The sequence below is a fragment of the Larimichthys crocea genome, chromosome XVII (genome assembly GCF_000972845.2).
Source record: "Larimichthys crocea isolate SSNF chromosome XVII, L_crocea_2.0, whole genome shotgun sequence".
In the NCBI taxonomy this organism is placed as follows: Eukaryota; Metazoa; Chordata; class Actinopteri; family Sciaenidae; genus Larimichthys; species Larimichthys crocea.
In genome coordinates, this window is record NC_040027.1 from 4490800 (window position 1) to 4517614 (window position 26815).

The 26815-nt window shown below is 41.8% G+C and overlaps 2 protein-coding genes across 9 annotated transcripts in view; one reads left to right on the forward strand and one right to left on the reverse strand.

The window, feature by feature from the left end:
• Nucleotides 1-1276: 1276 nt before the first annotated feature.
• On the forward strand, nucleotides 1277-4265 carry LOC104927273 (Krueppel-like factor 2). The gene is made up of 3 exons (XM_010741313.3): nucleotides 1277-1725; nucleotides 1940-2963; nucleotides 3084-4265. Exons 1-3 carry the CDS (start codon nucleotides 1648-1650, stop codon nucleotides 3257-3259), a joined length of 1278 nt encoding a protein of 425 aa, XP_010739615.2. The 5' UTR covers nucleotides 1277-1647; the 3' UTR covers nucleotides 3260-4265.
• A 9791-nt stretch (nucleotides 4266-14056) lies between these two features.
• The window catches only part of eps15l1a (epidermal growth factor receptor pathway substrate 15-like 1a), a 36570-nt gene continuing 23811 nt past the window's right edge, over nucleotides 14057-26815 (reverse strand). For 6 of the 8 annotated variants that reach the window (XM_027290090.1, XM_027290084.1, XM_027290083.1 and 3 more), the window contains 4 exons: nucleotides 26609-26754; nucleotides 26247-26340; nucleotides 22182-22390; nucleotides 14057-18791 (listed from right to left, as the gene is read on the reverse strand). In XM_027290090.1, coding sequence (XP_027145891.1) covers nucleotides 18645-18791; nucleotides 22182-22390; nucleotides 26247-26340; nucleotides 26609-26754 — 596 coding nt within the window. In that variant the 3' untranslated portion in view covers nucleotides 14057-18644. Of the gene's footprint in view, nucleotides 18792-19204; nucleotides 19222-22181; nucleotides 22391-26246; nucleotides 26341-26608; nucleotides 26755-26815 lie in introns of all 8 variants that reach the window. The other 2 variants (XM_027290089.1, XM_027290085.1) reach the window with 2 other exon arrangements.

The window sequence follows — 26815 nt, forward strand, 5'->3', positions numbered from 1 at the left end:
TTTGAATGGCTGTATTGTCCCAGATAGCCAAGCCAAGGCTGGATTGTCAACTGGGGAAAAAAAATGAATATAATAAAAGAGATACATCCATTCTACAAAGAAGATGTGGACATGTGACAGTGGTAAACACGTTTACATGAAGAGAAATACTTAATTCATCATTCAGTTAACAATAAAAACAAAAAAAAGTCTAATGTCAGAATCCTGGTTCCGTTCTCGAGGGGAGGAGCAGTACTCTGTGTTTCTATCCACTGAGACTCCATTTGATCTCGTTTTTTATCTTCTTTATCAGTCCTGAATTATTTCCGCTTTTGTCTTCCTGTGTCAAGTGGAACATCACTAAATAATTTTGAGATTACCACACATAAATTCCCACATAGGTGTTTTCCCTAGAGGCCCCTGAGCAGGTCCATCCAGTCATGTAAAGGAAATCAGTGCTGCTAAAAGGAGTACAGCTAAACTGGATGCTGGTCTGCACAGGACATGAAACAGGTAAACACATGTAATGTAAAGTAAAGTCATTTCAAATGAGCTCATGCTGTGTGAATGCCTCAGTATTTGTCATCACATTGTGAACACTCACGGGTCCTTACAACAATTTCAGTGTAGCAATTGTACAACTTTTGCTTGTGTAAAGGCTGTGAGTGTCTTACACCGCTGGAAAACACTATCTGAACTACATGTTATTCTTCAGATCGCAAAAACCTCGCTCTTTTCGCTGATACCACTGCGAACACAGCGAGAGAGTCGCCTTATTATCACCTGAATGGGGCAAAGAGGGTAGAGGAAGAAGAGCCGCGGTGTAGCTGGCGCCTGGTGGCTGAAGCCCGCAGCAGAAGATACCCCCCGCGCTTGAACGGACGAGCGAGGGGAAAGTATGTGATCCGAGTCTAACATGATCTTTCTGTGTGTTCTGACTGAGACTGAAAATGTTTCACATTTCGGAGTCAGTATTTTTTATTTATTTACAGCAGTTAAAACAGGAGATTCATCAGGAAGCATGCAGCATTATTTGTGTGCGTAAAAGCGCACCGTACCCAAATGCGTAATACGCAAGGCACCTGCAGCATCTCCCTTCCTCTTTGAGCACAGCCTGTCCGCCCGTTTAGTATCGGTTTCGTTGCTCATTTCAAACAACGTGTTAATTGCTTATTATGTCTTTTAATGGTGCTTCTACTGGTGCTAGTAGTGGGCGGTCCTTCTCTTCTCTCTCTGCAAGTTGTTGGCCTGGTTCGACGGAGGGCGGGTTCTTCCCTGAGAAGGTTAAGTAGCTGCCCGCAGCAGTGCAGGGCAGCATTCCGCACCAGTCCTCCAGTGGCTCTCTCACCACCTCTCTGTCTCTGACTCGAAAGCTCGGACTTTTATACCGAGGCTAAATTTAGGGGGCTGGCCGGTGCACTGCGTCCCCATCCTGGACGCGCTTCCTGATTTGTGCTGCGAACCAATATTTATAAGAAAAGCAGCTCGTTCCAGACATACAGACAGCTGCACATGAGTGAGGGCAGCAGCTCATCGGACGGCAGAAGAAGCAACGCGATAGTGTAGCTTTTTTCTGGAGACTCAGCGGACTCTGGTGATTTCATTTGAAACAGAGAAAGTGTCTGTGAAGATTTAAGGAAACATTTTTCTACTTTTTGTTAAATACGCATGGAAATGGCCTTGAGTGGGACCATTTTACCATCAATCTCTACGTTTGCCAACCAAAAGGAGAAATGTTGGGAAGATGTAAGTTGTGATGTTTATATATTTATACTTGTTTTGCAGTGTAATGTTAATCTCATAACCCTTTATTATATAGACATATTCATTTTTACAGTTTGTGATGAATCTCTTGGTGCACTGTGTGCTGCTTTCAACTTTTTTTTGTTTGTTTTGAACTTTTGATAAAATCTTGTACATTTTGACGCAAACTAATTCTCCTCTCTCATCCTCGCTCCAGAGGTGGAAGGGCGACATAAGCAGCGTTGCGCCCAACATGGACAGCAGCTGCCTGGGCAGAAAGGACGAGGAGGACCTGGATAAGTTTTTGGATCTTGAGTTTATTCTCGCAAACACCGCAGCCTCCGACAGTGCGCCAGTCGCCGGGCCTGGAGCAGAGTCCTATCGGCTCCAGGAGTCCGGGGCGTCCGTATACCACCACCAGCAGCAGCAGCAGCAGCAACAGCAGCAGCACACCGGGGTTCCCCAGCAGTCAGTCAGTTATACCTCTGTCCCAGACATGAACAGCCCACCGCCACCTTACAACAGCCTGATGGCGGAGCTCCTTCGCTCCGACGTGGATACCAGCTTTCTCCCTGGGAACAGCTCCGGCATCCAGGGCAGATTCATGATCAGCTCCACGCCTTTCCAGACAACTCAGGATTTATTTCCCGAGCTTCCGAGCATTAAAGTGGAGCCAAACATGGACACGTACGGACCTGTCATGGGTCTGGTGCCTCAGAGCTGCACCAAAATCAAACAAGAGGGGAACGTCTCCTGCATGATGTCGTATGAGCAGCAGCCTCGGCTGGCAAACTCCCCGCAGGCAGCGGTGGGCAGCATGACGCCGCCACTCAGCCCGGACGACCTCAGGAGCTCCGAGTGCCACCAGCCCCAGATGTGCAACTCCACCTCGCTGACCTTCCCGCAGAGCTTCCACCCGCATCACCGTTGCGCACCAGGGGGATTCCCACACCCGCACACTGGGATGCAACTCCCTTTCCCCGGTGCGCACCACCATCACCAGTTCCCAGGCATGTTCGGAGAGGACGCGACCATGGGCATGCAGCAGCAGCCGGCGGCCGGCCAGCGGGTCCTGCTCACCCCGCCGTCCTCCCCGCTGGAAATGATGGACACCAAACCGAAGAGGGGTCGCCGGTCCTGGCCGAGGAAACGGACTGCGACACACACCTGCACTTTCACCGGCTGTGGGAAGACCTACACCAAGAGCTCCCACCTGAAGGCGCATCTCAGGACGCACACAGGTAAGACGCGCACGTTGACCGCGCTGGGGGAGGGGGGCGCTCCGTTTATTCACCTGTCGTCACCTGCTCTCACGCTATGACGTCACTCACGGCTGTTGTTTTCCTTTTGTGTGCTCGCAGGAGAGAAACCTTACCACTGCAGCTGGGAGGGCTGCGGCTGGAAGTTCGCTCGCTCAGACGAGCTCACACGTCACTTCCGGAAGCACACCGGACACCGGCCGTTCCAGTGTCACCTGTGCGAGCGGGCCTTCTCCAGGTCCGACCACCTCGCCCTGCACATGAAGAGGCACATGTGAGGAAAGTCCCGAAGGAGCTGACAAGGACTTCTATGCACCGAATCCAAAGAACTCTAACAATCCCGTGATCAGCTAGAAGGATGCTATGCAAATATTTAGACGCAAGTTCCTGTAGGAATATTAACTATAGTGGTACCATGACAGCATAAACTGCCATACAGTATGATGAGGCCACTATTGACTACACTGTAATACCTATAGGTATATTATAGGAATGTTATAGTGATGTTTCATTGGGGGGAGAGCATCCAGACGAGATGCCCTCAAATTATATTTTGTAAAAAAAACAAAAAAAACAATCTATTTAAATGTTATTTTTGACAAACAAACCACAAAACCAGAGGAAACACAGCCAGACACGACAGAGACAGATGAATTCTGTTCGGATAAAAGTTTTTTTTGTTTTTTTGTTTTTTTTAAATCTATGTAGCTGGTACTACTTTTTTTGTATGGAATGCTGTTTAAATAGGCAACAAATTAAAGGAAAAATCCACTCAACATGTCAGGCACATGCCACTGAAGCAACTGGAAGCAGACAATCCTTTTTTTTTTGGAAGAGCGACGATTCTTTTGTATTTTCACCTGTAGTGCCTTCTATAACACGATATTACACATCTTACGAGTGCCATATTCTCCACTGGCTAAAAGACAATCAAAGTTCTATTCTGTGTTATCCTGTAAAAGTGTAAAGAGCACGTGAAAATAAGCTTTGAGACAATGTTTTGTTCTAAAACTGCCTTTCGTTCTGTCCTCCTCGAAGGCTTGAATCGAATGTGTCTGTGAGTCTGTCTGTTATCTTCTAGCATTTGAAGTCAGGGTCTTACAATCTCACAGAAGTGCATGCCATCTCAACACCACCTGATCGACAAAGGGCTACAAAGTCTTTGGCAAAAAGCTTTGTTTGTTTGTGTCTTGAAGAAATGTACTGCCTTGTAAATAGAATCTTTTTTTATATAATGTAAATAGTTTATTTTAATGTACATATTAAACTAAATGAACAACATGATTTCTGAGTCCTGAGTGTGATTAACAATGATATAAAACCTGGTTTTTGATGTGGACACACACACACACTTCCTGGTTCTGGGGCTTCATTTTTTTCTGAATTCCAAGAATATTAACTGTCACACTGAGATTTGGGGCAATGTCTATAAAATGATGCACAAGACATGCAGAACATCTCAGTTTTGATCCTGGACATGATATCTTTAGAGGTCTCGAGCCAGGTGAGCCGTCCTCAGAAGCTGATTCAATCCAGCTCAGAGACCCGTGCACCCTGCCTGGAAAGATCAGACCGATGCTTCCCAGCTGGGACAGAGCGGCTGCCAGAGTGCTGTGGCAGCTGCCTATAAATACAAACATTACATTGACATAATTACAGAGGCTCAATATAGATGGAGGCTGCGTCGGGGCATAGGGGCGAACCACAATGAGTGGGAGGGATGGATGGAGGGGTGAAAAGAAAGAGAAACCCAGTCTCAAATAAACTAAAAGAGCCACTGGGATAAAGGAAAGTTCAGCCTGAACGAGGAGAGAAGACTGGTGGAAGGACGGGGGCTGCTCAAAGACGGTTGAGACAATACTGTTGATGCATATGAGGAGGATTATATATCCTGTTTGGATTTAAACTGTCACTTTCGTGTCTGTCTGCACAGCAACATGTTTCACATTTAATCTTTTTATTCCAAAGAAAAGCACAGGAGTTTGATTTTTCACCGTGCAAAAAAGCAGGTGTTCAGAAGATAAAGATAACATCAGGTCTGTGGGTTGAAGTGCTTTTATTTTGCATCACAAGGCAGTTATCAAGAGCCGCAATATGGAAATTATTTATATGAAAATGATTTCACAAGAGCATGACAGAGGGGGATCGAGGGAGAATACAGAGAGAGTTTGATCATCCGAGTGCATTCCAGCACAGTATTAAGCTCTGGTGGAGCTGCCCTACGCTTTGTACGAGGGACTGAACACGTAGAAGGAGAAGGAGAGGGGAGGAAGACCTCAGTGTGCTTCACATCATGTGTTTGTTTGGATAACAGCGTTTGAAACCCCCAACCTCCAAATTTGCTAGATGATGCCTCTCAAGCTTTTTCTTTCTCTCTCTCTCGCTCTTTTTTTTTACATTCTTCACACTTTTGCCTCTGTCACTGTTGATCTGAACAGCTGATCAACACCACCATGGCGACACAGTGAATGTTCGGGTTTGTTCAAAACATCCTGAGGCCTTACAGGTACAAACAGTGGTGCTGTGCCATTCGGTACACTGCTATATTGCTTCAGCCTGGTTTTAGGGTTTGACTGATGTTAAAATATGAAGTGATCATTCTGGTTTATTGGCTTTTATTTTTGTTATTTGGCCTCACCTCAATCAGTGATGACAACAGTGACAAAAGAAATACCAACAGACGGAAACAGCCTCCAGTTCAGTCAAAGTTATTTACTAAACATGCATCATGTCACCAGTCATAAATTGTATTAATCATGGTCAAATATGTAATATATAATGTACTCAAATTATTCTCATGCAGTAAGTATCATGTAGATGCACCAAGTGTGTGTGTGTGTGTGTGTGTTAACCAACAAACCCAGAGATGAGAGCTGCTCATGAAACTCTCTCGCTGCCATTTCACACTTGCACTGGTGCAGCAGTCAGAAGGCCTACGTCTATTTCTGGCTTGCAAAGGCCACACATCTTGGTGTCATCTCCACAACTGGCCCTGTGCCAGTGCTGAGAAAAGAGGAACCCCCCGCCTCTATCATTAGTGCATTTACTCATGTGAAAAATCAAACATTTTCATTTCACTTTTTCAGCTGGGTACAGGAGGGTGGCTGCCACAGTAGAGCGTGGGAACCTCCGACCTGAAGGGGGTCAGATGGTTTACATACCGGTTTCCTCATTCTCTCACATATGCAGCAATGTGTGTGCGTGAAACAAGCGACAGCTCCTGTGCACTCTGATGGAAAGGCCTCCTGTTGTCTGTTTTTCATTTAGTAGAAATTTCCAAATTTTCGAAGATACCAAAAATGTCCTGCTGAATTTGTAGAGAACAAACTGTTCCACATATGTGATGATATCATATTGATGATTTAAAGGGTCGCAATCTTCAAAAAACATATTTTCTCACTTACCTCTAATTGTGTCTAGCCATGCAGATAGCTCAGGTTTTCAGATTCCTGCCTTCTCTCCAAAAACAAAAGAACCAAACAGAAACTCAGCTTCATGGTCAGGATTTAATGCAGAGGTTATGAGTCCAAAGTTCCTTCATCACAACCTCGCGCACCTGAGAAAACAAAATGATAACTTTTAATATTCAGAATGCTGTTCTCAAAGCACAGAGAGGTGTGTGTTCCATCAATTTAAAGACATTAACGATCCAGTGTGTAAGATTTGGGGCTTTTCAGAATAAGGCAGACATGGAATATAATATTCATGACTATGTTTTCATGCATGTATAATCACCTGAAAATAAGAATCTTTTTTATTTTTGGTACTTTAAAATGATTTTATATCTACAGTGGGAGCGGGTCCTCTTTCACAGAGGTCGCCATATTGAAACACTGTGTTTCTACAGTAGCCCAGAACAGACAAACTAAATACTGACTCCAGACAGTGTTGTTTCTCCTTTCAGGTGAGGGTGATGTGAGGTGTTTGCAATGCAGCCATTACGCTAAATCCTACACACTAGACCTTTAAGTTCAAGAACAGTTTGAATCAGCACGTGTGATGTGTGTACTGTAGAATTTAAACTTTTACTCATCTTAATAAAAAGCATAAAAATTCAAACATTTAACAACACTCCCGTTTCTTTGGTAGAAAGTAGTTCCAATGAAAATAGCTGACAGTGACATCTGTGATAATCCAGAATAATCGACTGCAGCAGACTGAAGTTGTCCTCGTGGTCTGTGTCTGATGGTGTTGAGAACATTCACCATCTCTCTTACATGACATCATTATACCCAGACAGAACCCAGCCTGGCCCGGCCCGCTCCCTGCTGTTTTCCATCTCACTTCACATGATTGAGATACAAAAACAGGTAGAGAGGGGCTTTTTATTTGGTTCCCCGATCGCACATGAACCGTTCCACAAACACACACACACAGCGAAAACTCAAACATGTGACATTCCTGCACTCAAGTATTCCTCCCTTTTTCCAATGTAAGTGACTTTTTCTCTCATTCTCCCACCTACCTCACAATCCAAGACTAATATTTTCAGTTAACAAGAGGCTGTAAACATGCTCACATGCTCTTGTGCAACACTTTATCTCAGAGGAACTCCCCTCCAGAGTGTTTAACAGCATATTCTTCTCCAACTCCAACATAACACACTCATAAAACCATATGTGTGTGTGGAGAAAACTGATACCGGAGAGGTGGAGATTAGCAGTGTTTCTCCTGAGAGTGTTCTTGCCAGTGAGGTCAGAAGGCCACAGAGGATTTAGGCAACTCCAAAATTTGCATTTGAAACCAACAGTGTGAAACCTTTCAAGGGTTTTTAAGGTTCAAACTCACGGTGCTTTGCTTTATCACATATTGAGATGGTATCTTTCTTATTTTAGTATGCAGAGTCTAAAATGGTGTTCAGTGATACCGTATCATGACTGCTGACTTACAGTAATATTTACTGGATGTGGTAAAAACAGTTTTCTCATGAAACTGAGCAAAGTGCTGAACTTTATCAGCTGTTTGGTAAACATCAGCTTTAGCTGGAAACGTCTTATCTGAATGGATTTCCAGAGCCAAAGGTGTCCAGCATAGACGGAGGAGGAAAAGTAGGAATTCTATTTCTGGGAAGAGGATGCCATCTACTGGGACACGGAGGAGCACCAGTGTGAACGGCAGGAAACACCTGACGGAATTCTGTCCGTGAACGTCTCATCGCACATCAGTTTTAACAGTTTTGGAATTGGACCTTTCTTTGAGGCGGGTAAAGGCTGGGTGGGCATTGAGTGAGGAAGGAGTGAAATAAGAGAAAATGCAGGCAGAGAGGGAAGGGAGAGGATGAACGAGGGAAGATATGGCTTCTCTCCCAACTAAAAAGTTCATTATTCTCTCAGTGACATAACTTTTTATTTTTCGGAACCGGAGTCCAGCCTTGTATATACAGTGTAGAAAATGAAGAAGCTGAAGTGTTTGCCAGACACTTCACTTGGAGTGAGACCATATTACATGTGGAAAGAGTCACTGAGCTGGGATTATATGCTGCACGCATATTTTACAGCCCCCCCTCACACTCTCTCTCTCTCTCACACACACACACACACACACACACACACACCTTTGACTCTGTGTCATCTCTTCCTCCAAGCTGATTACATCCATGAAGCTCTGATCACACCTGCTTTCAATCATTTCAAGTCAGGAAAGATTTCCTCCGTATGCATACGTGTGTGTGTGCGTGTGTCTGTGTGTGTGTGTGTATACATTACTTCAGGTGAATACCGTCTAGTCTTGTCTCAGCTCAGTAACCAAACTGGTTTTTGTTAACAAATTGCTAACAGACGTCTTGCTTCCAGCTAGTTCTTGTTCTTCTTGATACTAAGGGTTGTATACACACACACACCAAAGGGCGGTTGCATGTATGTGAACCTCCAAGGTCCTTAGCATACTTGGGGACATGTTGAAACACATACCTACTGTACCTCATTTTCATGGTAGTCGCATGCCTGGAGGGAGGGAGGGAGTGTGTGTGTGTGTGTGTGTGTGTGTGTGTGTGTGTGTGTGTGTGTGTGAGTGAGTGAGAGAGAGACAATTCTTTGGTTTAAAATTTCACCAGCGGATTATATGAGTTTGCAGCCAAGGTTGATTGAACACAGACTGCCAGAGTGAAACAGAGTGATTCTCTGCCAGAGAGTGACTCCGATCTGCTCATTTCATTTCTGTGTAAACAGATGAAATCAAATATTTTTCAGATTTGTCAGATTTGCACATGCCTCAAACAGATCTGCTATTTGGGCAGGTGATTTCTGTTTGGACAGCCAGATCAGATTTTCACAGACTTTGGAAAGAAATGAACGACTTCAAGTTAAAAAGAACAAGAGTCTTCAGTCTTCAGTGCCAACGTCAGCATGGTAACATCCTCGCAGTGACAATGTTGACATGCTGATAAATGCCAGGTATAATGAGAGTATGAGTGAAACATAACCAGCCTAGTGTTTGTGTGATACAAACACTAAAGTATGTTATTCTAAAGACTGAAACAACTCAACACGACCTCATTATTCTGACTTCATGTTGTCCGTCATTTGACTTTGACTAGTCCTTCTGAAGTCTCTAAAATGTTATTTATTTTATTTAAAGTTCAAGTTCAAGTCAACTTTATTATCAATGCTGCCATATGTACAGGACATACAGAGATTTGAAATTGCGTTTTCGTCTTATCCCCGGTGCAATCATCAATAAACATGAAATATAAAATATAAGTAAAAGATGTAAAAAAAAATATCAAATAAAAAGATAAAAATACATCTACATCCAAGAAAGACAGTGGCAAATCTGGAAGATGGAAATAGTATGAATATGGCAAATATGGTGGCGGTGTCCAGAGTTTGTGGGGGCAGCGGGCAGAGAAGGAAGGGGGGGGCAATGCTGGGAGGGAGGTCAGCATCCTGATGGCCTGGTGGATGAAGCTGTCTCTCAGTCTGCTGGTTCTTGTCCAGAGGCTCCTCATTCTCCTCCCGGAAGGCAGAAGGCTGAAGAGTAGTTGGTGGTTGGGGTGGGTGGGGTCGCCTGCGATGCTGAGTGCTTTGCGGGCCAGACGTGTGCTGTAAATGTCCTGGAGGGACGTGTGCTGTAAATGTCCTGGAGGGAGGGGAGGGGGGCACCGATGAGCTGCAGGGTCTTCCTGCGGGTTGCAGTGCAGCTGCCGTATGTGTGACGTCACCCATAGGTTTCTGAAGAAATGTTTTGCACCTCAGAATTTGCTCAAACCAGCTAACTGTTATCCTGTCAGAGCATCCACGCTGTTAATTCTGCATAACTTTAAGCCTTAATAAAATTTGAAATGGTGAGTTGCATATAAATTCACCCTCAGTACAGTTGTCATGAGCATGTCTGAAGCTTTGTAATTAACATATTGTATATAGATTTTAACATGGGGACGTATGGAGGTTTACTTATACTGTATCCAGCCTCAAGTGGCCGTTTGAGGAACTGCAGTTTTTGTCACTTTGGCTCAGTCACACAGGTTGCCAGTTTAGTTCTCTCATAGTTCATAAACCAACTAAATGAAGAGTCCAGAACAAATGAATGTTTTCATTTTATTTAAAGCTTAGATTTTTCTTCATATCACTTTCTTTGTTTGACCAACAGTCCGAACACAAAGCCATTGCATTGATGTACAATGACACCAGAAACATGTTTCAGCTAAGCATTGTAGCACCAACGCTGCAGTGAACTGCATCAAATGAAACCAGTCTTCAGTTTGCTCACCACTGGACTCTTTTAAGCATCCCGGACCCTCTTTGACACCACAGCTCATGTTTAGCTGTCAGCTTTGTAGAGATGTACTCGATGCTGGTAGCTGATGCCAACAGACATGACACACACACACAGACTGAACTAGCAGTTTCTCTGCAGCTGGCATTATTTTCAACCTTTTCAGGACCTTCAGCAGTAAGTAAGTCATATTACACCAGTTTCCTGGAATCCCCCCCTCCCCTTCTACAAAGCACGTGTGTTTTCAGGTTAAGAAATCGTGCAGCAGTGCTGATGAGGCTGAAAGTGAAAACACACGGGTCAGAGGACAAAACGAGAGAGAGATACTGAACTACTGAGAGGGCAAACCAACGTTTATCCTCCAATTCTCTCTGACCCACATTCCCAGTTAAAAGCCAATAGGCTTTTCATTTCCTCCTCTCCATTACCATAGAGTAAACACAAACCTAGCAAGGAATTTCCTGTTATTCCATACGGAGACAGTTAGCATTCGCTAACATAGCAGATTGCTTGGGTTTCAGCTAATACGTCCAGAAATGGCTGCTGTGTTTGCACAGCATTCATTTCACACTACCCAGCTGTACCCTTGAAATGTAGCTCGAGTGTAATTCACTGCACATTGTGGCTGTCTGGGAGAGAGACGGGTTGTTCCTGCAGGCCTCTCCTGCTTCAGTCCGTCAGAGAACAAATCTGATTACACTTAAAAGTAAGAGCACTTAAAGAATCAATGTGCTTTACTGCAAAGTGGGTGTTATTCTTGTAGTTTTGTCAGCCATGCTGGCTCTGATGACACTCGACTCATCACAGTGATTGTTGACACCTTCGAAAGCAGTGACATCACCACTGTAGCTACGTCTGAGGACACCTCGGTCATGTTTTTAGTAGTGTTTCTGGTTATTTTAATGACATCTCAAGAGTTTACATTCTACTTCTCTAATTACAGACAAATTGAGCTTTTGGCTTGATCTATATTTATAGCTCTGTGTATACATATATCCATAAATGGGTCTGTTTTACTCCAATAAATGAAGTTCAAATAAATAATAATGAAAATTATATTCCTGGTAGTATGGGCACTTGGCTGGTTTTGCCCAGCCTTGGTGGTTTGTTAACTAAGCAGTCTGGGTAATAATATGAATGTTTGTTTTCTCTTCCAACATTTTTTTGTAGTCGTCATGGAGACTGTGGTCAAGAACACACAGAGATCAGGACAAAACCCATTCCTCATACAGTTACGCACTCATACTGTTGTTGTTCATAATGGAAGTCATTACTCAGTGCAGTCAAAGTTTGAAATATAACAGGAAACAATGTCAATTGGCCTAAACGTTGCATTATTTGCTAACACAATAACTTAATATTCAGGGTTTATTAAACAAAATAGTGCAAAACTGGGTGTGGATGACTAATTTCATAACGACATGCTGGTCTCAAAGACAAAAACACTAGGCTGGACTCAAGTCCAAAGATCATAAAAAGGGGTTCATTAATGAATTGTTGTTGTTGAAGTTGTTGTTGTTGTTGAACCTCGTGGGCAACAAAACAGGAAGAGGAAACTGGTCCAGAGCAAAAACAGCAAAGGCTAGTTTCTTGAAATGACAGATACAGGACTGACATAGATAGACTGTGGGACACACTCGCCACAAAAAGCAGGGAACATCCATGGACACTGACACTGACGTGGATTGCAACAATGACAATATAAAAAGCATTGTTGGACAGCAAAATGTCTAAAATTTGTAATGGAACCTCTGTAACAATTTGAACATGTCCTGCATCACATATGATCTGTTTCCCAGTGTGGCTTCATCTATTAGAATCTTCCACATTGGGAGGATGAGCAGGTGCACTGTATGGAACAGTCTGTTCACAGTAGTCTCTTTAGACAGTCGGCAGACATTCGAACTTCATAGCAGTGCTGTCAAAAGCACAGGTTGTTACTAAAATCATCAACGATGGCTCTGTTCTATTCAACTAAATTGAATTCAGCCATCATTTTTGAGTAGTTACACCTATCGTTTATACGTAATGTCACAGTTAGAAAGGTCTATTGGTCACCAATGTCACATGACAGCCCTGCTCAGCCTCTGGGAAATGATGTCTTCTCTGGCTCTGCAGGTGCTTTTTCTAAGAAAGTAACAGTCAGCAGGCTTATTGTAGTAGTTACAAGCTGATGACAGAAAGGCTGAAGGCTTGTGGTACAAATTGGTGGTGTGGACTGGTGCATTATAGGAAATGTAGGATTCAGAGTTTTGGAGTTTGACCCATTGTAGGTACTTAAAGTGGGGTCTTCTCTTCCCTCTGAACACATTTATGTCCCTTTAATGCATTAATTGCACTAACTTAGCTTCTTCCCGGGAGTTTTCCTGCTTTCTCGTGGATCATGGTTGAACCTGCTATTTGACACCCACCGCTAATTTTATTGATATCAATATAATCATTATTAGTCACATTTCTGTATATTGTTGTTTTTATAATTTGTCAATAAACTTAATTAAAAATCAGCTTTTAGAGACAACGTATGTAAAATCAAATAACTGCAGCATTTAACTCTTTCCTCCTCCTTTTTGGAGTTGAGCTCTGCTGTGTGATTCAAACTGTCACCTGTAACAAATCAAGCAGCAGTCAGTTCTTTCTCATTGAACTGAAATGTTTATTCTAGTAAACAGTACAGACCATGTAGAGAGGATCACTGTTCAAAATAAACCAGCATCTGTTCAGTCCTCAGCTATTAGTGTAACTGTAAGCAATCCTCCAAATGGTTCCACAGCAAGTTTACTTTTTCTTCTTCAAATTTGCTTTTTATAGGACAAATATAACAGAGATGATACTATACAGACTGTATACACTTCGTATGCATCTTAATAAAGACAGCTCGGATTATTTCGCCTGCGTGGGAGGAAGGGCAGTTGAACACAGAAAAAAAAGACACCTACAAGCTTCAGACAAAAGTAAAGTGAACAAAGAATGAAACGTCCCCACGAAATCAGTTTGGCTGCTTACTAGTAAGCATCAGTATGTGAGTAAAGACAGAATTCAAAGGCAAATCAAATGAAATCTTGATGATTTCCATCCGTTATCCAAGAAAGATTTCTTTAACTGCTCTGAACATTTCTGATGATTAATAAAGATGGAGTATAATGAACATTGTCAGACCGGTTTCTTTCCCTGAAAAAGATAAAAAGTGTGTTGGAAGGAGAGGTTTGTCGATTCTGCAGCTAGCGGAATGAAATCAAAGCATGAACTTCCTCTACACAGTCAGGACAGAGGAGCGGGTGGTGGGTGCATAAATAATCATATTAAAAACATATGCTACATATCAAAAACATCACATTGGTTTCACAGGATACACAAAACAACAATAAAAATAAACAATATCTATTGCACAATGGAGACATCAGATGAAAAATACAGTATGAATGATAGTACCGGTCTGGAGCTCACCTCTCTAAGCAGTGTACTGAGACAGGCTGGGGTCACAGGGAGGTGGACAGAAACACATGTAGAACAGAGGGTCACAGTTTACAGCAGGCAGAGTATCCAGAGTCAGTACTTTCTGGTACTGACTGAAATGTGTCTGTAGCAGCAAGTGTTGGATAGTACCAGAGGTTCTCAATATTGTAACTTACTCTTTAAAACATGTTCATATGCAGAATCTACAATCTGAAAATAGATTTATTAATTATATGTTTTCCCTTTCAATGCTCCAGAAAAGCTCATCTCGAGTTCTGGGAGGTACTGCAGTACATTTTCTACAAAGCCCTCTGCGTTCTACAAGTTCTTAATTATTAGGTTGCAGAAAGTGACACAGATCTATTCTATATGATAAACTTGGGTTTGCTTACAAAGCTTCAGCTGAGCTGTGTGCCTGTGATGAGCACAGAGACACACTGAAACCAAATTTAAAGGGAATATTTGTTCTTTTTGCTGTGCACTGTTCCTGCCACATTGTTGTGAACAATTTGGTGGTGTAATGCCTTTTCTTTTTCTTTTTACAATGTTAACATAGTGTTAAAATATCACAAAAAATATATTTTTATAACAAAGTCTTTAAAAAATGTCATATATTGGTGTCTATGATCTATGTCTTCAACAGGAAACCAAACCACAACATAGGCTAGGTTAGTCGGAAAGAGACCATGTTGGTTTTGGTCTTTTTATAGGGTTAGCTGAAAATAAAGGACATACAGAATAATATTAATGTAACAACTCATGTTATTTATCATTACATATTGTTATACCTTTGTTAGCAACAATTTAGCAAGTGTTGCTATTCTTTTTAAAAGGTAATGGGTAACAGCTGACAACAAGCTGGCTAACTTATTAGCTCACAGCTAGTGTAACAAGCTAAGTTGTCAGCTGGCAGCTTAATTTTAGTGGGGCCATAATGTAGTTTAGTTTTCACTACAGTGTGACAGGAGCACAGCAAAGACACAAAATGCTTTTAACGGCACAAAGGTAGATGGAAGCTTGTCAGCCATGTACAGCTTAGAGAGGCTCACACCAGAGACACTGCTCCCCTATGGGTACACAGTTTGTAACAGCTACAGCAAAGTAAATGTTCATGATATGTAAACAAGACAAAAATGGCAGGGAGAGGCAGTTCACATTTCTATCTGGCAGAATCAGTGGCGGCACGTCAACTTTACTCGAGCATTTCTGTCCAATTTTGGGTGAATTCACATTACACGGATTTTTTAGCATTTCTACCCCCCGAAAGTCAGTTCCACACACGTATGTAATATTTTGGGGGGGAAACGTTGTTCGAAATTTCAGTTATGTCATTGACCTTCTCATTACCAGCATGGTGACTGGAGAAGCAAACGCAACACTAAATAACATGAGGTCATCTTGTCGTACCAGTCAGTGCAAAGCCTTCTTCAGAGGCTGCTATGATCCAAGACCAACTTTACATAGTATCGTAATAGTTACTAATTCATGTTCATCACAATGTGCTTGTGCAATTAAAGGATTAAAAAGTATTTTGTTTGTTCTGGTGTTCCACCCAAGACACAGCTTGTTAGCATCTTACAGAGACCTAGCCCTGATCCAGGACCAGCATACTGTGCATCACAGTCCTGAGTGGTCTGATGGAACCCTGACATTTCTTGACTTAACTCAGGCAGGTGTAAATTATGAATTATGATTTACAGAGTGGTTATTTCCTTTGAAATTAAAGCAAGTCATGTAAAATCAAATGTAATTGAGTTTATCCACGCTTACAAATCACTCAGCAGCAGTGCGCTCAGTGGTGTCACTGGTGATCAGAAGCTATATTTACACACTTCCACTGAGCAGTGTTGAAGGGAGTTTGTATTTTCAAAATTCTTTCTGTAACAAACGAGCAGAGACAGAGTGACTGAAATGTCTGAGCTCCATCAGAACACATCCAGCGCTGTATTCCATCGTACGATGGTCCTGACACCAAAGTACTGCTAGTGGTTACAACTAGTCTCAATAAAGAACACTAACAAGGTCATCTAGCTTTGTTAGAACTACTTTTTCCCCTCTTGATAACCAAGTTAACGTACTGAAAACTGAGAAATCAATAAGTTATTGTTCAGAGTGATGTTTAGAATCTGTCTGCAGGGCATGCACGAGGCAAAACACTGACTGAAGCATATGATTGATCATGGGCACACAGAATACAGACTCATATATATATATAAAACACAACATGACATTTGAACGTACAACAGAGGGGCTCTGAGAGGAAAGAAGTTCAGCAGAATCTGTCAGTCCAAAATCAAACTTCAGAGTCTGTCTCACTCAAACATCAGTCACTTCAAGTAAAAGGGACAACTCAAATACAACAGGGTGAGTGGTCCATGTCTGAACATCACTATGACACAGCAGAAACAGCACTATTTCCAGCCTAATGACACCTGAATTCAGCCAGTTCCAAACCTTTCCAAACACTCAGCGGCTTGTGCTAACAGCTCCGTGCAGCACCGCAGTGACTAAAACCTAAAATTATAGCACAAAACCACGACATCCACTTGGATGATGTTTTAAAACAAAAATGTGTGAAAGAAGTAGCTCATGAAATAAAAAGAATTAAAAAAAAACGGTGTTAAAATTCTCGCTCTCTGAAAAGAAAACAAGTCAAGTGTAGAAAAAATGAATTCCCTCATCTTGCCTTTCGTTTGTTGGATGTGGCGTGACATCACAGCATCGGGATCAGAGCAGAGCTGTCGAAAGGAGGCAGAGTTAGCCCTGTTCGTCTATGTACACTGGACAGAGGGAGAGAGTACCGCGGCTCTTCACAGCTCGCGCTCCATACTGTCTCACACTGCTCGACAAAGAAAATAGATCTGTACAATTTGTTACTGTCACTGCACAGGATGTGTTGACATTTTGCATCTGTCAGCTACTCTTCACATTAAAGTCACCCATAATGTGACAAGAATGAAAAGTGAGCATATCCCACTGAAACTGGTTAAAAATATTCCTTTTCACACGAGGAGCCGCTGAGCTCCGACCTGGATGTGAGAAACAGACGGACACACGAGTCCTCAGGGCAAAAAGCTGGCTCCCCCTTTCTGCCACTCTGCATGCATTATGCATGTATTAATTAGTAGTTAGTATTAGTTTGTGGTAATGAGATTACATTTGAGAATATGCACTATGCAAACACAATATGAACAAATAATAAAGGCTTTATAAAGATCAATTTACACGTCATGGTTAGTACTACACTGCATCTTCTGAGGCGGCTGCTGGACCTGATCACTGCCCGTCTAGACAGCGCTTGTGATTACACCAGCAGAGTTCACAGGAGCTCGTGAATAGGTAACAACGAGCAGCACCTTGACGCCCTGATCACTGTAGTCCATGTTGTGCTTCAGCATATTCCCAAAGAAATCTGCGATGAAATAAACACCACAAACTGAGAGCCGCCTGAGGGTCTCTGCGTTTGATAATACAGCCCTGTCTGTACTACAGGTCTCTAATCTCACGGTAGATCCTGGTGTGCTATAAAGTTAACAGAATAACTAGCAGTTGGGGAAATATGCTCCAACTCAGCCAGAATCAGATGAGGAGATCAATATCAATTTCATATCTGTACATCCAGTATCGATTGGCCATCTTCACACAGAGCAGAGGGGAACAGTTGTTTTGCCTCCAGCAGAAGTGAAAAAACTCAACTAATATCGACATTCTCACTTCTACTCTCGGTCTGGGTTAGTGACAGTATTGCCTTAAAAACAAAAAAATTAAAAATTTAAATTTAATCCAGTCCCTTCTCTATGAACAAATACTTATTTAACACCTCATTCTGAAGCATTTTCTTACCAGGAAAACAACTAAACCTTACCTGACACGATACACCATCAGCAGCTCCATGATATATCATCATGTCACTGCTGATAACGAGGAAAAAAAAGAAACCTTTTGAGAAATACCTCGGCAGTTTGAATTGTAATGTGATTTAAAGTCTCTATTTGCCCTTTCATAGCAACAGATTTGTTAGTGAGTCTAAAAAAACAAAACAAAACAAAAGACGACACAGTGAAATTCAAACTGTCGAGGCTTTCTTCAGAGATGTCAGCTTGTGTGCTCAGTCCAGTGAATGGATCCATCACGTTACTGTTCAGCCACTAGAGTGCATATACACAGTGCATCCATTTGTTTCCATCAAGCATCCTCCTCCTCCTCCTCTTCTCCTTCTTCATCCTTCAGTTCTCTGTCAGTTGACTTTTGTTTGTCTTAGTTTATAATGCAGAATCAGCGGTCAGACAGAGTTACTGAGTGTGTGGTGTTGGGGAATGTGTGTGTGTGTGTGTGTGTGTGTGTGTGTGTATATATATATATATGAACGCTCGCAAGTTAGTCCAGTGATGTGCTTTATGTCTGAATGTTTAGATGTTGTCTGCGTGTTAGCCTGTTTACCTGCTGTGTGTGTGTGTGTGTGTGTGTGTGTGTGTGTGTGTGGAGGAGTGAGCCAGGTCATGCGTTGGACATCTCGGCCTTGCTGAGGGCGATGGCCAGCTCCAGGTCTTCCTGCTCCTGCTGTCTGAGCCTCTTCAGCCGCTCACGCTCGGCCCGCTCGCTCTCTCGCTTAGCCCACTCCAACTGCTGAGCCTCATTCCCAAACTACAGAGAGAGAGGGAGACAGAGAGGAAGAGTGAGACAGTGAGAGAGACATGGAATCTGGAGCATTGCTAATCTGAACTCATAAATGTCTTTCTTTGGAGTTGTAGTCCAACAGTGGTGTTCCACTGGACTACATTACCCCATTTACAACACATTTCAGTATAACAGTGTGATTACACACCACTAAGCATGAGCACAGTAATAAACATGTAGTGAATGAATGTCTCTACATGGCACATGTTGCTCTGGCTGCATTAGATTAGAGCGTCTACGTTGGCCAATAGGAAACAAGTTGTTACAAAGTCACATTTTCATATCCACGCAGTAAAATGTCATCACATGATGGAAGATCATCACACATCATTGGCATGTTGTCATTCTATGTGAATTGGATTGGGTGTTCAGTCTCTTACCTTGACTTTGTCAGGTCCTGTCAGAGAGGTGGATTACAGAACAGAGAAGTTATAAACCAGAAATCCCTGAACTCAGAGGATCTAGGCTAGTTTACAGCACAGCACACAGACACTGTAAAGGGAAACCTGGACAGTTTCTGCTGTCTTTAGCTACTTGTTAGTCGTTTTTAGTGAGGCAGAGCGATTTGTCTGGCTTCAAACGACAGGCTGGTGACTGTAACGGAGGTATATCATGAATTCTTACAGTGCTTACAAGCCGCTGAAGTTGAAGTTGACACTTGGCACTTGGCAATAAGCGCCACAGGTGAGACAAATGGAGTGTGGTGAAACAGAACTGCCAGTGAATCCCTTTAAGTAGAAACAAACAACGCTGGAACTAAAAGAAAGAGCAGCTAAACATGACTTGAAAAAGAGGAGCTGTGACATGCAGAGACAAAAAGATGATGTCATCAATACGAATCGAGTTGAAACAAAGGATGCCGGCCAGGAAATCTGCCCATATAAGGATAAGTGACTCAGGCCTTGCTTTAATATTTTGTCATTATGGATCATTACCTGGATTCAATGACTGTTTCATAACATTTCTTATGGAATTGTTGTGGGACTGTTAAGTAGTGCTAGCAGTTCAACAGTTTGAACAAAAATCACTGAAGACTCATGTCTCTAATTGTGTGGAATAATCTATGATTATGATAGGAAACTATTATTAAAAAAAACTCTCTACCTTAGAATAAAGTCCAAATGTCATATGGCATGTAAGCTACAATGCATCATCATTTTGTCTAATTTCAGAAAGTTAGATGAAAGAATAACAGTAAACCTACAAGAGGCAGTCATACTGGTACTGCTACCTGTTTCAATGTTTCATCTGCAAATCTTTTACTTTGGAGTCAAGTTAAAATAATTCATTCATAAATAATGACTTCATGTATACTCAGTAAAGCAGGCAGTGTGTGTCATTATAAACAGAAGGTGCAGAATAAAGACATCTAATGGATGCTTGAGAGTGGGGAGAAAAGGCCAAACTATAGAAACATCCTAAGACGTGCAAAGACATGCACAGAAAGAACAGAGAGCAGATAGAAAGCACCAGTCAACACATACACAGCAAGGTCATACAGGGCAGACAGACTCGAGAGCTGAGAGCTGAGTGGTGATACTGCTGTGTCTCATGTTAGATGGAGAAATCTGTTGAAGCACCAGTCAGCCAATCACACAGAAGCATTATTCCCTGCTAAGAAAAACTGCAGTTATCTGCATAAAAAATGGTCACTTAAAAGTTATTTTCTTATGGCTTACAGCAGGTTTGTGTCCTCTCAATGCTCCCCTGCCAACACATTAGTCCTCTGTGAAAGTTCGGGGAAACCCTGACAAACTTATGAAATTCTTTCTTTCAAAACAAACAAACCACGTAAAGTGCTGACACCCTTTCCTGTATTTGAAGTTATGCTGCAGCTCTGCTCTGCAACCGACAACACCTTACTACCAAACCATCTGAGCCCAAAGTGGGTTCAAACTGTCTTGTCATGGTGGTGAACAGGGGTCATTTTGGGGCAAGTTTCTCTCTCATTTCCAATCAGGATTACTTCGGTGGTCTGTAGCAGCTAAAATAAGCTCTTGTGATACTGAATGCATACTTTTCACCTCTCGGCTTGACTACACTAATGCTCTCTCGTATGGTCTTCCGAAAATCTATTTTTTTGTTTTTTGCTCTGTGCATGAAAGGTGCTATATAAATAAAGTTTGAGTTAAGTTTCTGAGAGTGAGATGTATGGAGTGGTTAGCCTAGCTTAGCATGAGGACGCTGTCCCGGTTGAAAACAGACCAAGCATTTGCCACCACCCCAACTTGCATGTGTCGCTCACAGCAACCAGAGGTGAAGTGTGAAGTGAAGCTAATGCAGAAGTGGCAAAAACTGCAGCTCCTCAAACGGCCACTTGAGGCTGGCTACAGAATAAGTGAACCTCCATAAGCCCCCATGTTAAAATGTCCAACTTCACAGCAGAAATAAACATGTTTATAAGCCTGATACAAATATTAGCTAATTTCCCCATTCATGACAACTATACTAAGGGTGAATTTTTATAGAAAAATTGCTGCTTTGGTTGACAGGTGGCTGCTGTTATAAGTGATCTTGGGCTCAAAATCACTAAGACAACAAGAGTTTGTAAACTGTACAGTCACTGCACCAGATCCTTGTTCATCAAGTAATAAACCATACCAATTGAACGAAATGAGATATGATATGTTATTTAGAAAGCTTCAGAGGTGTCTTTGGACAGAGCCGGGCTAGCTGTTTCCCCCTGCTCCCAATCTTTATGCTAAGCTAGGCTAACCACGTCTTGACTCCAGCCCTAAAATGTTGACCTACTCCTTTAAATCCAGTTGTTAGAAGAAATCCCAGTATCAGAGCTCTAATGGGACATTTTAGAATGTGAAACAGCACAATGTTATAAACAGAGAAGCTTGGACGACAGATAAGGTTAGAATGGGCTGCAAAAGACAATCTAGAGCAGAGAGTGAACAGACTGCTATAGTCATGTGCTGTGCTTTTTTCAATTCAATATTCAGTAATATTACCTGATTATCTAGCCCACAAGCCTCAGTGTAAATATTAAAAAGTAAGACCTAGTAACCTGATGGAGTTATATTACCTAACTATTTATACCTGATATATTTTACACCATGTGCTGCTGTTCAAGCACCACTTATATCATCATCACCTAATTACAATGAGTCCATTCCCTCCCTGCTAATAATGTGCAATCGGATGGAAATTAGGCCACTGTTGTAAAATCAGTCTGATTCATGCCCTAAAACATGTTATGGTCATGTCTTGTTTACAGACATACAGTAACAACTGAGATCTTTACACTTCAGTATGTTGCACTTGACTGTGACTGTGCGGGTGTGTGCGGAGCTATGTGGTCTGGTCTAGTATCAGTATATAGTAACAGTATCACCCATCTCAACTTACAGAACTGAAGTCTGCGAAACCCGAGGTAGAGTCTTTAGGAGTTTTACTTGATGCTGAGGATGGTGCGAAAGGGTCTTTGCCACTGAACGGGTCTCCTGGGCCCTTTTTACTCTGAAATGGGTCGATGGCGTCGCTGCCAAATGGCTGGAAGGGGTCACATGGTTTGGAAGGGTCAGCTGTGCCAGACATGCTTACAGGTGTACTCTTACCTGAAGACATAAAAAACAGAGAAGAGAGCTTATATTACCACAAACTTTTTCATCTTTGTGGTGAGGAAGACATGCGGGAAGCGACAAAAAAAAAATACAAAAACAGAGCCACTATCGCAGGTCTCTTCAGGTCTCTCATCTCATCATCTCCAGAGGAGGATGCAACAGGTACTAAATACTTGTGTTCACTGATAGCCGACAGATACTGTGACTCATCATTGCAGCTGATAACACGGGACCTGATTTGATCAGTTCCGAATTAAAACACACAAGCACTATATTTCTCTGGTTCTCACAGTTCTGCCCACGCCCTGCTTCACCTCCGGTGTAACCTCTAAGACAGCTACCAGCTTTTGAAAACCACAACAGTTTCACCTCTACACACGATGCACCAAAACAATTCACATCGGACCCAAACGCAAATATTTCTCTAATTTTCACATGCAGTATTACATCCTCCTGAGAATGGAAATATAGATAACAGCTGGATAGGAAAAAACACGCAGCAAAAAAACAACAACCAAAAGATTCAAAACCAAAAGTCATACCCCAAAACCAACGGAACCATTTTCAACGGTTTCCTGGTAAATCACTTGGTTGCGTTTCAGCCCACATTACCAACTGTTGGTTCACCAATTTACCAACTAGACAAACAGACATAGAACAATATGCATTCACATACTCACATTAAATTATGAGTACTATATTTTATATCAAACAACAGCACCAAAAAACTTCAGAATAAAGGTTAGTCTTACACTAAATATTTTACAGTGTTTTAATTTTTTTTTAACATAATCTGTTTGACTGCCACATAAGTTGAAAGAATTTATGCATACAAAGACTAGACTATTAACTATTAATGATTTATTTCATTATCTGTTGATCATTTTCTTAATTGAGGATTGGTCTTTAAAATATAAAAATAATAATGATAATTGTCGCAAAGTGACATTTTTTATTTCATCTTATCTCTTTTTTTAAATAATTTTTTATCAAATTGTATAAAACAGAGAAAAGCTCCCTGTGTAACAAAATACTGTTTTATTTATGCTAGAAAAATTATTTCAACAATTAACTGATTATCTATAAAGTTTCTGATTCATTTCCTGTCAATGTACCAATTGTTTCTAAGCACCAAATCTTTTCAATCATGAGGGGAAAAAAATGAAATAATTAATTTAAACAATAAATTTTAACTATCTCAACTGAAGGTCAACAAACTAGCTTCTTCTTTTACTTGATTACTTTGTTCCATTCTAAGATTTCTAACACTGCATTTAAATTCTTTCCATTATCTCATTCAAAAGAATTCTTCATTTTATATTTTTAAATGCTTGTTTATCAGACTCAGCAACAAGATAAGAAAACAGCATTTGAAATGTTTCTGTGGGAGCTGAAGCCGGGTGTGGCAGAGGATCGTGGGAACGTTAAGTGTACTTGTATAGGTGTTAAACCACAGGACCAGTCAAACTGTTTTCATACAACATACACACACGCATTTAGTCTTATTACCCAGATAACTCGGCTGATCAGGGTGAGCAGTTCATTTCACACTCCACGCTGAGCAAAAGTGCATGCCTGGCAACCAGGTTTTAACTCTTTCGGTAAACTGCACACACAAAAACACACACACACACACACAAACTCACACTTGAGAAACCACAATCATGAGCTCCACCCTGGTTTAAAATAATCCAGTACACTGGTGGTATCTCATTTTAATGTCTGCCACATGATTGTACGTGCAGAAAAAGCATTTAAACTACTGAAAGACAATAAAGTGGCAGCATTGTGCCCTTAATTCAGCCGGTTTAATTATGGCACTGTCGCTGCTGCCAATTCACACCTAGGTGATGAGAGAAAGTGACAGAACTTGTGTGTGCATGCATGTGTTTGTGTGTAGAACAAAGAAAACATAAAGGCTTTACATTTTTATGAAATATAAAGAGGTAAACAATTGTTACATTGGTAACAATCCTGGCATTGGTCCGCTGCACACAGCCTGCAGCCTGAACTTCTGTGAACCACTCACCCTCGTAAACACCACACACACACACACACACACACACACACACACACACACACACACACACATAAAGGGAAGAGAGAGGAAGCAAGATTGGGTGTGTCTGCAAACAACAGGCCAAGCAAACCACATATCATCGCTCTTACAACATCACCTTCAAATGTGCCTACATAGAAAACATCAGAGCAGCAGTTTGTGAACAAAAAAACATGAGAGCGTTAATGTGACGACGAGGGAACAATGAGGATAAAACCTGACTGACAGCTGCTTGTTTTTCATGAACAAATGAGAAGCCATAACAGTGGTTGTAGAAGAGAACTAGAGAGAATCTGAGTCAGCAAGCATGTGGGATAGTGTACAAGGGACAAATGTGGCCGCAGTTGAGGCTGAAACACAGAGAGCAGCATTCTGGGTAACTGCGGTTCACTCTGTGGGCACCAAAAAGACAGTTTTGTGCTGTTCCTGTAAGATCTTTTGCCAAATGCATCTTTTCAGATCATGACATTTATAAAGAAACTAATGACATTAAATGCAACATTTTTAATCACACATGTATGAATCATTCGTCTTATGTGTGAGCCGACAGTTGGAGCTGTACAAAAACACTAAAGCTCGTGTATTATGGGCACTAAAGTGAGAAGTGAGAGTCTCTTGAGCTGTGTCCAAATTCTACACTACTATGAGTCTAATTTTAGGCTGAATTGCAGCGTGTTCACACTGGATTTTTACCGTTACACTGCTAACAATGCAATGCACAGAAGAAATGCCCCACACAGAAGCAAAAAGCTGAAACACACTGGAAAAGGTGGTCAAACAGTCAAACGTGTTTCTAGTTTAGGTGGTAGGTTGAAGATGAGACTGATCTTCTCATGTTAGAACTTGATCAAAATGATAAAAGCTCACTGTTGTTAATATTGCCGTACATTAAATGTTCCAGTGCATTTCACTCTGGCAGCAGCGCCGGTAGGTGTGAACTGAAAAACTACGTTGAATATACAGTGTGAGTGATAGCAGTGGCTTGGCAAATACGTGAAGGCTTTTATCTTTTCTGTACCCACAATGACATTCTTTCCTGTTGACAGATGAGAGCAGAGTTAACGTGTGCTTTGTACAGTGGATGAAAAAAAACAAAAAAACATCTGCATCGCAAAGGTGTCATTCAAAAAGCTGAAAATATCTTGTATACGTTATGAAAACAGCACTGGAAGATTTTCAGTCTAGTCAGGTCATTTTCTGGAAACATTTTTTTTTCTTTTGCTGAAATCACAAAAAAAAACTGACAGAATCTAAAAAACGTGGAATATGCTCTGTTATTGAGGTTTAAAACTGCTAAAATCAATGCTTTTATATTAATGTCTGCAATGTGAAATATGATGTGACTGACTATATTCTCAATCATTGTTGTCTTCAGCACATCTGCCGCACCCAGAAGGGAGTGTGCTAATCACGACTGTGATGTGGTAAACACACTAAAAAAAACTATCGTGCATCTTGATTTCTGATGAAGCCAAAGTCCCACTTCCTTTTTAAGCTCACCACTGTTCCACGAGCCTTGACCAGACAATGTCTGTCCTCTTCATTCACCACTCTGAAAACATCAGTATGATGTTTTTCCATGCTATTTCTGAGCTAAACCCCTCCTTCATTGTACTGGATGGCACAATGCAATAGACAGTCAAGTTTAGCATGAACATTCAGTAAAGCTGTGATAAAGTTCTGATGACCCTATTATAGAGGTGTTAGGGTACACATAAAAAGCTGTTACACAGTGTTGCTTCCTCTTATTCTCCTCTCGCCCACCTGAAGCCTGTGTAGTGCAACACTTACCGCTGGGTGGTTTGGGTCTTGGGGGAACACTTTTCTTCGGTGGCAGAGCTGGCGTGTCATTCTTCCTGCTGAATGGGTCATCCACAAACACAGACTGCAAAGAAAAAGTGAGCGCTCAGGACTGGTTTCAATATATCTGACAGGCAGTGACACAGCATAGGTTCTGAGTGAAAGATTGCACCAGGAAACAGTTCAATGTATCAGTTTTTAAATGACTTACATGTACAGTACTATTAATCCTGTGCCTCCATGTATTATACTAGACCAAATATGAGACATCCCCTAATTTAATATTTGTACCAATATGACTTTTTACAGTGTGCATTTTAAGACGTTTCAGGATAGGTTTTGGTCTTTGGTACCTTCTGGTAGTCTGGGAGCCAGCTGGCCCTGCCTTCAAAAGGGTCTCTGGGTTTTGACATGTGGCTGAAGTCTGCAAATCCAGCAGAACTGTTACTACTGCTGCTGAATGAACTGCTGCCAAACGGGTCCAACGTGCCAAACAGGTCTGCAAGACAAACAAAACAATACTAATGTTTAGGACAGTTTAGACCATATGACTTGTTTGT

Coding starts and splice junctions, on each gene's coding strand:
- LOC104927273 (XM_010741313.3), top strand. CDS start 1,648: ATGGAAATGGCCTTGAGTGGGACCATTTTACCATCAATCTCTACGTTT. Junction 1,726..1,939: donor AGGAGAAATGTTGGGAAGAT/GTAAGTTGTGAT, acceptor TCCTCGCTCCAG/AGGTGGAAGGGCGACATAAG. Junction 2,964..3,083: donor GCATCTCAGGACGCACACAG/GTAAGACGCGCA, acceptor GTGTGCTCGCAG/GAGAGAAACCTTACCACTGC.